Consider the following 14,216-nt stretch of genomic DNA (forward strand, 5'->3'; position numbering starts at 1 on the left):
CGTCGGAGCCCAGAGTCCAGGCTGCACATGGAGCCCAGGGTCATGACTGGCAGTCAAAGGCCACGGGTCAGAGGTCACGACCCGCCAGAGCTGCGGTTGAAATCCGAGTGCGGGGGCGGTTGGGATTCCGGCGCCCCCGGAGGACCCGCCCCTCTCGGCCCGTTCGGCGCGCGCCGCCTCCGTCGCCCCGCCCCGCCCGGCGCCTCGAACGCCCGGCCACACGCGGCTGCGGCCCCGAGCCTGCGGCGCAGGGACCCCGCGGGCGCAGGGCTCGGCCGGCGCGGCCTCCCCTCACTCCCCGCCAGCTCCGGGGCCGGCCGGCCGGCGGGAAGATGGCGCTGCACTTCCAGGTCAGTGCGCCCAGGCCCCGCGGCCCCAGGCTCCGCGGCCCGGGGAGCCCCGCCGGACGCCGGGCTGGGGCGGTGGCCCGAGGAGGGTGGCCGAGGCCTCGGAGCCGCGGGGCGGCGCCGCCGATCTCCAGCCGCCGCCGGGACCCGGAGCGCCGGCCTGGGCTGAGACCGGGGCCCGGCGGCGGGCGGGCGGGCGGGCGGCGCTGAGCGCGCTGGGGGCCGGCGGGTGGAGGGAGGAGGGAGGAGGGAGGAGGGAGGAGGGTCGGGCGCCCAGCGCGCCCCGCCCGAGGAGCGCGTGCCCCGCGCCGCGGCCGAGGACCGCTTCCCTCCCGGCAGGTGGTAGCGGGAGCCGCCCGGCGTTTGCGCGCCTGGGCCGGGCGCCCGGCAGCAGCCGCCTCGCCTCCTCGCCGCGGATCGCGGGTTGCCGGCAGCCTGCGCGCAGTGGGAATGGAGCTCGAGCGGCGCCCGGGGTGCGCCCCAGGAGCGGCGGCCGGACTTTGCCTCGGCTGGAAGCCGCGGGGGCTGTTAGCGTCGGGAGTTTGGAAGCACTCCGGCGCTGCCCCCTGGGAGCAGGAAGCGGGGGCCGGGCGCGCGCCAGAGGTTCGCGGCGATCCGAGCGGTCTCAAGGGCTGGAGAAAGGCCCCCGTACCCCAGGCTGCGCGCTGGACGAATCGTTCGGTTATTCATTCAACCAACGTCGATAGAGCCCGCAGTTGGTCTCAAGCACTCTGCAGAGTTCTGGCAGGGAAGGATTACAGCATCTTACCATCCTCGCGCTCATGGGCGCACAGAGCATCACCCTGCCTGTGAAAAATGTGAAGAAAGCACCAAGCGCGGGGTTGCTTGGGAGCCCAGAACGTGGGTAGTCAGTTCAGGTGTGTGCCTCAGGAAGGAGTGAGAGGAAGGTGTGCAGGATCTTTACCAGAGGGACGGGCAGGAGATGTCTTTGGATAGGTGGCAACTTCCTAATATGGTGACGCTGTGACAACAGCCTCCTGTACACTTCTTTGGACCCCCTGTAGTCACACTTAGCCTTTCTATTGATTTCCAACCGAGGGTCCCTTGTTTCCATCCAGTCATTCGCTGTTAGGTGATTGACAGCTGCAGGATGTTCTACGGGAGACAGTATTAAGCCGCCGAATTGCTTTTTGATTCCTCCACATGTCTGAGGGGTACCAGGTCAAAATAAAGTATTCCTTGTCAGTTTAGTAAAAAATTGGAGCCCTGGTGGCACCGTGGGTAAAACGTGCTCCCCTGCAAACCACAAAGTTGGGGGTTCCACCAGCAGGAGGGAGATGAGGCAGTCTCCTTCCGTAAAGGTTGCCAGCCTTGGAAACTTCCAGGCAGCACGTCTCTGCCCTACAGGGTTGCTCAGGGCTGGAATCCGCCGGGTGGCAGTGGATTTGGTTTGGTTTAGTAACTATGCCCTCTGGGAAGAATCTCTCCTGGAAGACTTAGGGACTGTAAATAATGTAATCAGCTATTCATAGTTCAGGTGTAAATCTTGAGAGTAAATTACAATGGATAGTAGGAATTTGGAACTTTGTCAGACTTGGCAAACTGACGTGTGCATGGTAAACCACCCAGTCCTGCAGGACTTGTTCATATTCAAGATACAGCGCTGGAAAAGTGAGCTGCTGACGGTGAAACTATCATTCTGTCTCGTTTCCACAAATGTACTTCACAGTAGCTGTGAATTAGTGTAAATTAGGCGGAAAGGAGTTGGGCAAATAAAAGGTGGAACCATGTTGGAGGCCAGAAACCTTGGAGATTTCTCAGTTTGCGTTATTTTAAGCATATGAATCATATTGGTGTTTAGTTTATTTGAGGCGCATTTGTTAATAGTGATAACCAGTACCTAGCATTTTAAGTTTTCACATGCTCGTTTTAGATTTTGAATCCCCCAAGTGACTTGAGAGGCTTGCAGGCATATAGTTTATTTCTGATGACACTGAGTCTCAGAACAGTTGGCCTGTCCAAAGATACAAAATTAGAGTAGGTCCACTAACTCTGAAATTCCATATTCTTTTCACTATCAATATCTTAATGTCATCTATTGAACAGGGTACCAAAAACCCAACCAAACTCATTGCCATGGAGTCAGTGCCCACTCATAGTGACACTTAGGACAGGTTAGAACTGCCCCTGTGGGTTTCCGAGACTTGAACTGTTTACCGGAGTAGAAAGCGCTGTCTTTGTCTTTCTCCCAAGGAGCAGCTCGTGGTTTCAAACCTCTGAACTTGCGGGTTAGGAGCCCAGTGCATAACCAGTGTATCACCAGATCATCAAAAAGCATGGCACCAAGTGCTGAGTTGAAAAAACAGATTTGTGTGGGATGAGGTCAGGGCATTGCTTAGCAGTCTTTTTCACATAACGGCATATTTTTAAAAATGTGAATTGTGCGGTTGATGGTTACAGCCACTCGCCATCAGTGTGGCATTTCCCACTGCCCAGAGCTCAGCCTGACTGCCAAGAGGCCAGGGGGATTAGCACTCTTACGCATGCTTTTAACTCAGTCAAGGCACATTCCTTCTGGTTAGGTAATTGAGTTAAGGTTCCCTGTCACTAAGAAGTAATGGATGTAAGAAGCTCCCTTTGGAATATATTGTTTCATTGCTCGTGTATGGGAATCATGTGGAGAAATTAAAAATGAGTTTTTATAGAAAAATAACTTGTAGAACTTTACGACAAATTAGGAATATACCCATAGATAAGTCGGAGGCTTAGAACCTCTTCAGGTGTGGAAAATGTTTCAGCTGTGGAGTGGGCAGACTTATGAAGTAGAACTTGTAGGAAGCATGTTAATTCAGTTTCTTTCTTTTGTTAACTCAGTTTCTGACATTAAAAACAACAAAAACAAAACAGTTTTCCTTGCATATTTTCAGATTTCCAAGAAGAAGTTTCTTGGTAAATAGGAAAAATGAAGAGATGGGGTCAAAATGATTGTGGTAGTATTGGGTGACAAGATCACGTGAGGAGAGCGCATGGACCTGGGGTCTGTAGACTTGTGTTTGACTAGAAATCGACCTTTTGCTGTTTGCTTATCTGATCTTGAGCAACAGCTGCAGTTTTTCCGTCTGTACAATGGGTGTGCTAGAAATAAGAATTATGTAGATGTCTACTTTTTTCTTAATTAAAAAAATAAATAAGCAATACTTTGTTAGTGTGACTTGGGTGAAAGTTACCTAACCAGTTTGCTGGTTTTCTAGGAATTTAAGGAAGAGTCTGCTTTTAAGCATTGGTTTTGGGGAAACACTGCCAATTATCAAGCACAAAAACAAATGTTATCCAAGTCAATGCAGAAGTAAAAGTTCCACATGTCTAAGAACATGCCGTCAGGCATGGTCAGTGGGAGGACGAAGAAACAAAGTTCTTGTTAGTGGCTCTCCAGTGGATTGTGCTTCATGGCAACCCTATGTGTGTAGGGTAGACTTTCTCCGGAGGGTTTTCAAGGTTGTGACCTTGCGGAAGTGGGTTTCTAGGCCAGCCTTCCAAGAAACCTCAGAGCACGTGAGAACCCCAGATCTTTTGGCCAGTAGTAGAGTGCTTAACCCTTTGTGGGTGGGAAATAAACAGCTCTGCGATAGACAGTGCCTATTAATGATAAACCAGAAGCTTAATTCCAGAAGATTGGGAAGATTTAGAGAAATAATTGAAAAAACATTTTCAGTTGAGGTGGGTCGGGGTTTTGCTTTTATTATCGGGGCATTTTCAGTTTACAAATACATTTGTATTTTCCTAGTATAAACGTCTTTATTCCCTTAAAAAAACCTGACCTTATTGAAATTATAATTGATATACAGTATGATGCTCAGTTTGTTTCCAACATACGGTCACATTCACAGGTACTAGGGACAGATCTTTCGGAGGAGTAAAATTCGACTGCACTATCATGATTAGATAACAAAAATACTAAACGACTAGCCTTCATTGCCACCACTTGGCTGCCAGTTTGTCGTATTGTGGTGGCTCTATGAATATTGAAAATACTATTATTGCTACTGTTCTGGTGTGCCCAGGGGCTCTTGGTCTCTCCAACCTGCGGATGGACTCACAGACCACAAAACGGCAAGCAGAGTTAATTTGGAAAGGAAAGAAAAGCACCTGGTGCAGCAGATGGGGACTTGAGTTTATTGCTGTTGAACGGACTGTTTCGATGGTCTTTTATCAGGTGTAGGGTATCTTGCCTGTCAGCATCTCCGGGTTATGTATGGATCAATTGCAGGACTGGTCCTATTTCCCAGGGCCAATCATTAATCTCTCCCCTCAGCTCGGTCTTGACTGGGCATGAACAAGGAAGCACGAATTTAAAAGGTCAGCAAAAAGAGTCTTGGGTTTGGTACCCTTAGAGTTTAGAAATCAGGCTAGGGGTCTTATGCCTTCAGGCATAAATTTAGATTGCCCTAGGCTCTAAGCTCACCCTTCCAGCTAACCTGTCACTCTGAAGGCTTCTTTCCTTCACTGGGGCTGCGGACTCTCGAAGGATTTTCTATCTCCCACAGTGGACTGCCAGGAGAACGAACAATTCTTAGGAGAGATGTAGCAAGGATGACAAGACTTTGTCCTACAGACTTTGGATATATTATTAGAGGAGATCAGTCACTAGGAAAGGGCATCAGGCCTGGCAAAGTGAGGGCCAGCTAAAGGGGAAGACCATCAAGGAGATGGATTGGCACGGTGGCTGCAACAGGACAGTGATGGTGAGGATGGCACGGGAAGGACCAGGCAGTGTTTCGTTCTGTGTGCATAGCATCCCTGTGTGTTGGAACGGACTTGAGGACACATTATAACGACAGCCTCTAGCGCAGTGGTTCTCCACCTTCCTCAAGCTGCCACCCTTTCATACAGTTCCTCCTGTGGTGGTGACCCCCAACCATAAAGTTATTGTTGTTGCTACTTCATCACTGTCATTTTGCCACTGTGATGAATCGGGCGGCCCCTGTGAAAGGGTCGTTCGACCCTCAGCTTGAGAACCGTTGCTCTAGAACAGGTACTGTATGGTTGCTATGAGTCAGAATTGGTAATAGTGAGTTCACTTTATGCCAAGGTACATGCCTCTGAGTCCTCTAATCCCCCAAACAATCTTATGGAGTAGGCGTCAGTGTCACTTTTTGCTATCTTTGCTTTGTTACCTAATTGGGCCACTTTTTCTGACCCAGTTCTCTTAGCAGTCAACATCTGTTTCTTCAAGGAATCATGGAACTGTTCTGTGTTTCACCAGTTCAAAAATCCATTCAGATGGGTTAGATGAGGGCTAGGACTTGGGGATCATCATGAGAGGGAAAGCGTGATCCTTTCCTTGGTACGTTTCTTACCCTTGGAGAAACTCTGGGAACCCATATGCGTTCATGAAGTGTGAGTTTCTATTCATTTAAATATGCCTTGCATGTCGTAGTGTTCTGATGGGTTTACTAAACTTTCTAGGTGGGGAGATGTGTAAAATGTAGTTCACTTGTCATTATATACCTGCTTGAAACCTTTCATTTGCACATTTATTTTCACTTTAGCAGAAAATCTCAAGTCTGGAATGCTGGGCTCTAACCCAGAGAAATGGTAAATGTCAGAAAGGAGCCAAAAGATGAATGAAAAAGTAAAGGGAGCTAGAAGCGATCTCATTTAATTTTTAGGTATACATTTGGTAGTAGGGCCAGGACTATGCACTTGAGGAAATGTTTGGAATAGTCCTGTAAAAGGCCACCACATAATAATCCAGGCCATAAAAAGACAAAAACTATGAAGTTCATACCTGTATGTGCCTGACGTTGAATCAGGGCTAATTTTTGTCCTCCAGTGAATAATCCTCTAGATTGTAAATATTTTAGGTTGAGAGGAAAAATACAGGATACTTTGTAGGTGCTTCTATTAGGAAAATAAGACCAGAATGAATTACGTTTTGTGTTTATAAAACAGGGACCGACAGTATGATAAGCTAGTATTACATTTCTGGAACTAATAGGGGTCAAGCCATAGTTCCTGAGCATCATGACGTAGTTGAACTATCGTACTATCAAACGTTAGCTTAGCAGTCCCAAAACAGCATACGTTTGTAATGAAGAAGATTTCTTTATTGTGGCTGGAGCAATTGAAGTTCTTATAGTTTGAGAAAGAATGTAAATTGGCACAGCGACTGCAAAGCATGATCATTTTTGTTGCCATTTCTCTAGCCACATCTGGCATCTCCTCCAGCTTTCAGTGTCTTGAAGGATTCCGTGCCTTTTCTGCGGCAGTGGCCTGGGACTTGCTATTTTCCTGCCTAGTCAGCCTTTTGGCCTTCACCTGCCAGGCCCACCATAAATGCTGCTTCTTCATGCAAGTCTTTTCCGATTCTTTGGATTATGCATGCGCGCATCTTTCCTCTGTAGAACGATCTAGTTTCTATTTCTGTTTTGAACGATCTAGTTTCTATCCATTTTAAAATGAAGTATTTTGGGGGGTAGGAGATGTATCTGACTTAACACTATCTTTTAATAAGTAGTAGCTCACTAAGCATGTATTGAATCATTGAGTAAAATGATATTTACATTACTTGTTTCCTGCAGCTGCCTTATTTAAAAATTTTTTTCACACAAGTAAAATGGTAATTTTTTTTCTTTCCTCTCAAGAGTTTGGCTGAATTGGAAGCATTATGTACTCACCTCTATGTAGGAACTGATCTCACACAAAGAATAGAGGCTGAGAAAGCACTCCTGGAACTAATTGACAGCCCAGAATGTCTCAGCAAGTGCCAGCTTTTATTAGAACAAGGAACAGTAAGTATTTGATAACGGCGATTAACTCGGAAGCATCAGTAGGAGCTGTATGTCAGTGTTATGAAGTGGATAACTGATAGAGATTGCCACTCGTCTGTTTACTCTAGTTTATTTCACTAGCAAAGAAAGTAATCAGGGAAAGAACTGGAAAACCAACTTAGGGAAGCGCTCCCCAAACTTAATGCCATCAAGTGAGAATGGAATGGAAATGAGTTGAGGTTGTTTCTTGGTTCTAGCTGGTTCCATTTTCTATTGCTTATCGTGGCCAAACATAACATTTTTAGAAACTTGACTAAAAGTTGTTTTTTTAAATTTTTTTAAATCCAGGTGTATGTGTGTGTGTGTGTGTGTGTGGGTTAGGTTGTACTTAATTCTGAAACATTCAGGAATGACTCGGGAATGCTGATGACTTCTTGCCTGGCTCCCTTTAGCAAAAGCTTAAATGTAAAACAACTGGACTGCTTCCTCGGTTTATGTACATGTCTTACAGTAGCTCATCGTTGAGTTGGGGAGACAGGTGTGTAAATAGAGCTATGAAATGATATGGTAATCATTACAGTAAAAGACTGCATGATCTAGAGGAGAGGTCAGTAAATTTTTACTGTAAAGTTGTAAGCCTAAGAGGTAAAGTGTGGGATATTTTGTAGGCATTTCTATAACAAGGGGAGAGATGGCAGGACTGTTGAATAAACTTGTTAATCACAAGGTCACTTTAAACCTACCAACTACTCTTTGGGAGAAAGATGGAGGCTGTTTGGTCCTATAAAGATTTATAGCTTCTGAAGCCCCATATATGGTTCCTATGAGTCAGAATTGATTCGATGGCAGTGAGTTTTTCTCTAAGAAAGGAGAAGACAAATTTGTACAAAGCTATATTGATGAAATTCAAAATACAATACTTGAGTATATTTTTTTCCCTTTTGGTATTACGGGTTGGGTTAGGCTGGTTTGACTTAAAAAACAAATCCAGTGACACTTATATGTGTAAGAAAGAGCTTTATATCAAGAAGTAATTATATATCAAGAAAACATATCAGCCAAGTCCAACTCAAGTCCATAAGTCCGATACTAGTCCCTCAGTTCATCTCAGACTCATACAACCACATGCAATGCTGAAGAATGCAGAAAGGCTGGTGGGTGCCAAGTCCTGTGGATCCAATGGTGGTGTCTCTGGCAGTGATCAGGAAGGTAAAGAAAGAGAGAAGAGGATGTTCCTAGCACCCTCCTAGGCCACACCACAAGAAGGCACTATTGACCTGATTGACAGGTTGATGACTGTCCTTACACTTTTTTATGTCTTCAAGTTGACATGAAATTATGTAACTACCACATCGGTCTACTAATGAGAAAGAAAGATGGAATTATATATTTAGAAATTAATGTTTTATTTAATGAAGGTTCAGAGTTAGTACTTTATCATCAACATAAATTGCAAATGTTTATGTGGTAATATTAATCTGTAATGACCTTTTACTGATTTCATCTTTAAAAGTACCCTTTCTTGGAGATAGGTACTGCCAAATACTTAGATCAGTCTGTGAACAAATGATTATTTTGTTTTTATAGTATATTTTATGTTTGTTGAGAATATACACAACAGAACACACACCAATTAAACAGTTTTTATATGTACAATTCAGTGATAGGATTTACATTCCTACAGCTGTGTATCCATTCTCATTCTCATTTTCTGAACTGTGCCTTTCCCATTAATACACTCCTTGCTTTTCACTTTCCTCTCTCGTCTTTGGAGCTGGTTGCTTGTTTCTTGCCATCGGGTTGATAGCAGCTCATCGTGAGTGTAGGCTAAGGCAGCACTGCTCCTGGGAGTTTCTGAGACTGCACCTGTGTACACAAGCAGAGAGCCGGCCTTCTCCCACAGAGCCACTGGTGGCATCGAACTGCCCACCTTGTGGATTGCAGTTCAATTGTTGTCAATTTAAACCTTCAAAGATAGTTCTTAAAATAGTACAATACCTTAAGGCAGTTAGTTATTCTGTCCGAGTTAAACTAAGCCATTTTGGGGTTAAGACCAATTCAGGAGATAATAGTTTAAAGCTTATCTTGGCAATCGTTTTATGGGGTTCATCCAGGCCCGATGGCTCCAGAAAGTGCATTCCACGAGATTTGGTAGTCTGTTCTTCATGTTCTTCTCCAGAGTCTGATCACACAGGTCAGTGATGGTAGCTGGGCATTCTCCACTTCTAGTTTCATGGTTGGGGGAACAGTTGTTCTTGGAGGCAATTAGCTGTACATTCCACTTTTTCCGTGACTTTATGATTTCAGTTGAGGATCTTTATCACTTAGAAGGCATTTATAGAATTATGTGAAATCTTTTCTTCAGTGTTTACCCTTTAACATGTTCATTGCGGTTAAATAAATTCAAAGTGAAGGTTTATCTGGAAACGCTTTTAAGTTGCAGTTAAATGAATTTAGAAATATGGAAATTTACTTTGTACATGTATTATGATCTGAAAAGCACTCCTAGAGCTATACTTGAAATCAGAAAATAGATGCACTGTCATTTTGTGTGAGAATAGAGAACTCATCGCTTTTGTTAACTTTGGACAACTTGAGTGTACAAAGTAGCTTGACGTGAAATCTACCATCTAGGGTTTATGTAAGGCTTCATTGAAATGATCTGTGCTGTCATGTCCTTTGGCAGCTTATGCTGAAGCACTGCTTGAATTTTAGGAACTTTTCTAATTTTAGGTTGAATTCATTAAGAAACTCCAAGTCTTAAAAAAACCCTAATTTTCCAAAACCATTTAGCAGTAGTTGTTAAACATAGCTCGTCTGAAAAAATTAGACCTCAGCTCACAAAATTACCCTAAGACATGATCATTAGTAGGCTATTGAGTATTGTGTAAAAGAAGTCAGTATTGTAGAAGAAGTATTGTAGGAGAAGTCAGGATATTCAGTTTCCATTTCTGACAGAAGTTTGCAGTGTTCAAGTCTGTAAAAGCAAGACAGTGTTAAGACAGCTACTACATTGACACATCATAGATTCAAGTATAGTTTGCAGATCTGCAGAGTACTTGCTGATGAGTGATTCAGTGAATACCTTGGGCTTTCACACTGCCTCTGTAAATTTGTCCAACTAAGCCATTTCCTGCTCCATATATTTATACCACCACTAGTTGTGATACATCATTTCAGATTTTATTTAGGCTGGATGGAATTAAACCCATTGCTGTAAAATTGATTTCTCCTCATAGGTGCCCCTATGTGACAGAGTAGAACTGCCCCCATGGATGTCTAAGTCTGTAAATCTTCATGGGAACTGAAAGCTTCATCTTTGTCCCATGAGTATAGAATTAGTGTTCACTTCTTTGACACTATTCTAGCATGTCCTTCTTCATAGACTGTAGAGGGTAATTCTTTAGATACTTCAAAGTCATCATTGACTTCTGGAATAAACAGATAGGTCTCAGTTTGTCAAGATGCAGTGACAATTTATTGGTGATCGGAATGTGAAAGTTGAAAACAGAAGAAAGTTCAGCAGTTGGGAAATAGGGTTTTGGTGATTGTGGTAGTTAGGTTTTGTGCTAACTTGACTAGGCCAAGATTATCGGTTGTTTGGCATTTAAGACCAAGTAGTCCCCTATGATGAGATTTCCTCAAGGGTGTGGTCTGCTTCCATTATAAGTAGAGGCGATGGAAAAGCTTACATGCTTTGTTGGCAGGTCTGTATCCTGCATCTGGCTTGTCATCCAACCTCCAGTTCTTTTTACTTGAGCCACCAGCCTGCCATGTTGCCTGCCTTTCCTGAGAGTTGTCAGCAGCCTGTTGACCTTGGATTCATTTGCCTCTGCAGCCACAAGTCTGACCTGCCCACCTTGAATTCACCTCTATAGCCAGAACCCTGTCCTGCTGAACTTGGGTTCATCAGTCCCTGTTGCTACACACACCACACGTCAGGAGAAGCCTCTATCCAACCAGTGGACTTGGAACTTGCCACTTCCACAACTGTGTGAACCATGTCCTTGATGCAAACCGCTTTGTACATGCATATAGAAGCCCCGCTGATTTTGACTCACTAGAGAAGTTAGATTAATCTAAGTCGGTGATAGAAATCACACTGGTGATCCCATAGTAAAAATTTTGCAGGACAAAATTTTCAACAGTGTAATGATAACTATACATATGTTACCTTACCAGGTAGAATACTTAGGAATAAAATAGATTACATCTATTGAAAGAGACTATGATGAGCCTTCAGTATCATCAGTTAGAATAAGGATAGGAGACAGCTATTGAACAGACCATCAGTTTTTCATATGCAAGTTCTAGTTAAACCTGAAGAGAAAAACAAGTTCCTGAGAGCTGAAGTATGACCTTGAGGACACCCCACCTGAATTCAAAGACTAATTCATGAATTAATTTGATGTGTTGAACCTAATGGTCATAGACCCAATGGCATTAAGGACACTATACAAAGAAGTGATCATTTAAAAGACAGGAAAGGAAGAAATATAATCAAGTCTTGCATTCCAATATTGAGGGGATCCTATGAGCAAAATACGGAATGATGCAGAAAACACATCAAAAGAGACAATACCAAAAGAATTCATCAATGTTCAACCATTTTAGGAAGCAAATATGATTAGGAATTGATGGTATGGAAGGAAGATGTCCAAGATGCATGAAGGCACTGGCCAAAAACAAGGCTCCAAAAGTTGACGTAATACCATTTGAAATGTTTTAACAAATGAATGCACAGATCTGGAGGTGCCCATTCATCTCTGCCAAGTAATTGAGAGGACAGCTACCTGACTGAACAGCTAGCAGAGAGCCATATTTCTGCCTGTTTCAAAGAACGGTGACCCGCGTAATGTGGAAACTATTGAACAGGATTACTAATTATATGCAAATAATTTTGATGAATATATTTTAAAAACATTGCATCAGTATGTAGGGAACTCCAGAAATTCATGCTTCATTCCAAAGAGGACGTGGAACAAGAGATGTCATTGCTGATGTCACTTTAAGGTTTAAGATATGCTTGACCCAAGCCACGGTATTTTCAGTCGCCTCATATGCATGTAAATGAATAAGGAAGACTGAAGCATAGAAACCTTTGAATTAGGGCTTTGACTGTTCTGTGTGACATTGACTCCCAGGAGAAGGCACAGATCTGCCTTGGAAGTACAGCCACAGTAGTCCTTAGAAGCAAGGATGGCAAGACTTTGTCTCATATACTTTGAACATCTCAGAAGAATGTTCTCTGGAGAAGGACACCATACTTGCTAAAGGAGAGGGTCAGTGAAAAAGAACAGTGCTTTGATGCCTGATCCCTGATCCCTTCGACACCTCATGATCACACAAGCTGGTGAGCTTCTTCCATATGGGCTTTGTTGCTTCTGAGCTAGATGGCCGCTTGTTTATCTTAAGCCATTAAGACTCCAGATGCTGTATCTTTTGATAGCCAGGCACCATCAGCTTTCTTTGCCACATGTGCTTATGTATACATTTGTCTTCAGCGGTCGTGTCGGGAAGGTGACCGTCATGGAATGCCAGGTTATTACAATAAACTGCTCTTGCATTGAGGGAGTACTTGAGTGGAGGCCCAATGTCCATCTGTTACCTTAATACTAAACCTATAAATAAATATATGCACATAGATCTATTTCCCCATCATCACATATAAATATATTTACATATTACATGTCTGTATTTAGACCTCTATAAATGCTCTTTGCCACCTAGTTCTTGCCTCTATTTCCTTTTACTTTCCTCTTGTCCCACTATCATGCTCAGTCTTCATTTGGGTTTCAGTAATTCCTTTCGGTTACATTGTGAATGAAGGGGAGTGTGAAGTGGGGACCCAAAGCCCATCTGTAGGCAAATGGACATCCCCTTACAGGAGGGTCACGGGGAGGAGATGAGCCAATCAGGGTGAAGTGTAGCAACAGTGAAACATACAACTTTCCTCTAGTTCTTTAATGCTTCCTTCCCCCCCACTTTCATGATCCCAATTCTACCTTACAAATCCAGCTAGACCAGAGGATGTACACTGGTATTGTTAGGAACTGAAAACCCAGGAAATCCAGGACAGATGAACCCCTCAGGACCAGTGGTGAGAGTGGTGATACCGGGAGGGTGAAGGGAAGATGGGGTAGAAAGGAGGAACTGATTACAAGGATCTACATATAACCCCCTCCCTGGGGCACGGACAACAGAAAAGTGGGTAAAGGGAGACGTCACACAGTGTAAGACATGACAAAATAATAATTTATAAATTATTAAGGGTCCACTAGGGACTGGGAGCAGGGAGGGAGGGGGAAAAATAAGCTGATACCAAGGGCTCAAGTAGAAAGCAAATGTTTTGAGAATGATGATGGCAGCAAATGTGCTTGACCCAATGGATGTATCTATGGATTGTGATAAGAGTTGTATGAGCCCCAATAAAATGATTTTAAAGGAAAAAAAAAGAACAGTGCTTTTACACTGTGGCTGCAACTGTAGGTTCTCAAACATAGCAACTGTTGTGAAGTTGTACTTCTACGGAGTTGATTCTGACTCAAAGCAAAACTGTGAGACAAAATAGAACTGCCCTTGGGGTTTCCAAGCCTGCAACTCTCTGCGATAGTAGAAAGCCTGATCATTTCCTACAGAGTGGTTGGTGGGTCACACTGCTAGAAGCATAACCTGTATACCACCAGGGCTCCTTTTTACCTGTTGTCAGTATGAGTTGAAACTGATTCGATGGCATCTAACAACAGAACAGATACCTCACTAGCAGTGTTAGTTACATGTCCTCTCATCAATAAGCAGAAACAACCTCTCCAGGGAACTTGCATTGGGTTTCAGTCCACTTTTGAGGCTGTTCCTGTATCCTCGACTCTTCAAGCTTTTGTTTGCACTGTAAGACTGTTAAGCTAGTTTCTCTCCCTACCTAATTTCTGTGCTCTGTCACAATGATAGTGATCTAATTAACTCATCACTGATAAACAAAATTTTGTTAATTTCTACTTTGAAACAATGTAATCGTGGCCTGGCTTTCACATTTTTGTGTAGAAATTATCTGGCAATGAGGTATTTTGTTTTAAATGTTCTAAGCTTTCTGCTTTCCTGTGAGTTGAGAATGTTCTAAGTGCTTAGTCTCATACTGTCA

The 14,216-nt window shown here is 43.8% G+C and overlaps 1 protein-coding gene across 1 annotated transcript in view; it reads left to right on the forward strand.

Annotated features, from left to right (window-relative positions):
* The first annotated feature begins 211 nt into the window (after positions 1 to 211).
* The window catches only part of RANBP17 (RAN binding protein 17), a 388,698-nt gene continuing 374,693 nt past the window's right edge, over positions 212 to 14,216 (forward strand). Inside the window, exons 1-2 of the mRNA XM_075543208.1 lie at positions 212 to 350; positions 6,953 to 7,099. Of these exons, the coding sequence (XP_075399323.1) occupies positions 333 to 350; positions 6,953 to 7,099 (165 nt within the window). The 5' untranslated portion in view covers positions 212 to 332. The remainder of the gene's footprint in view (positions 351 to 6,952; positions 7,100 to 14,216) is intronic.

Source organism: Tenrec ecaudatus, chromosome 2 (genome assembly GCF_050624435.1).
Source record: "Tenrec ecaudatus isolate mTenEca1 chromosome 2, mTenEca1.hap1, whole genome shotgun sequence".
NCBI classification, from domain to species: Eukaryota; Metazoa; Chordata; class Mammalia; order Afrosoricida; family Tenrecidae; genus Tenrec; species Tenrec ecaudatus.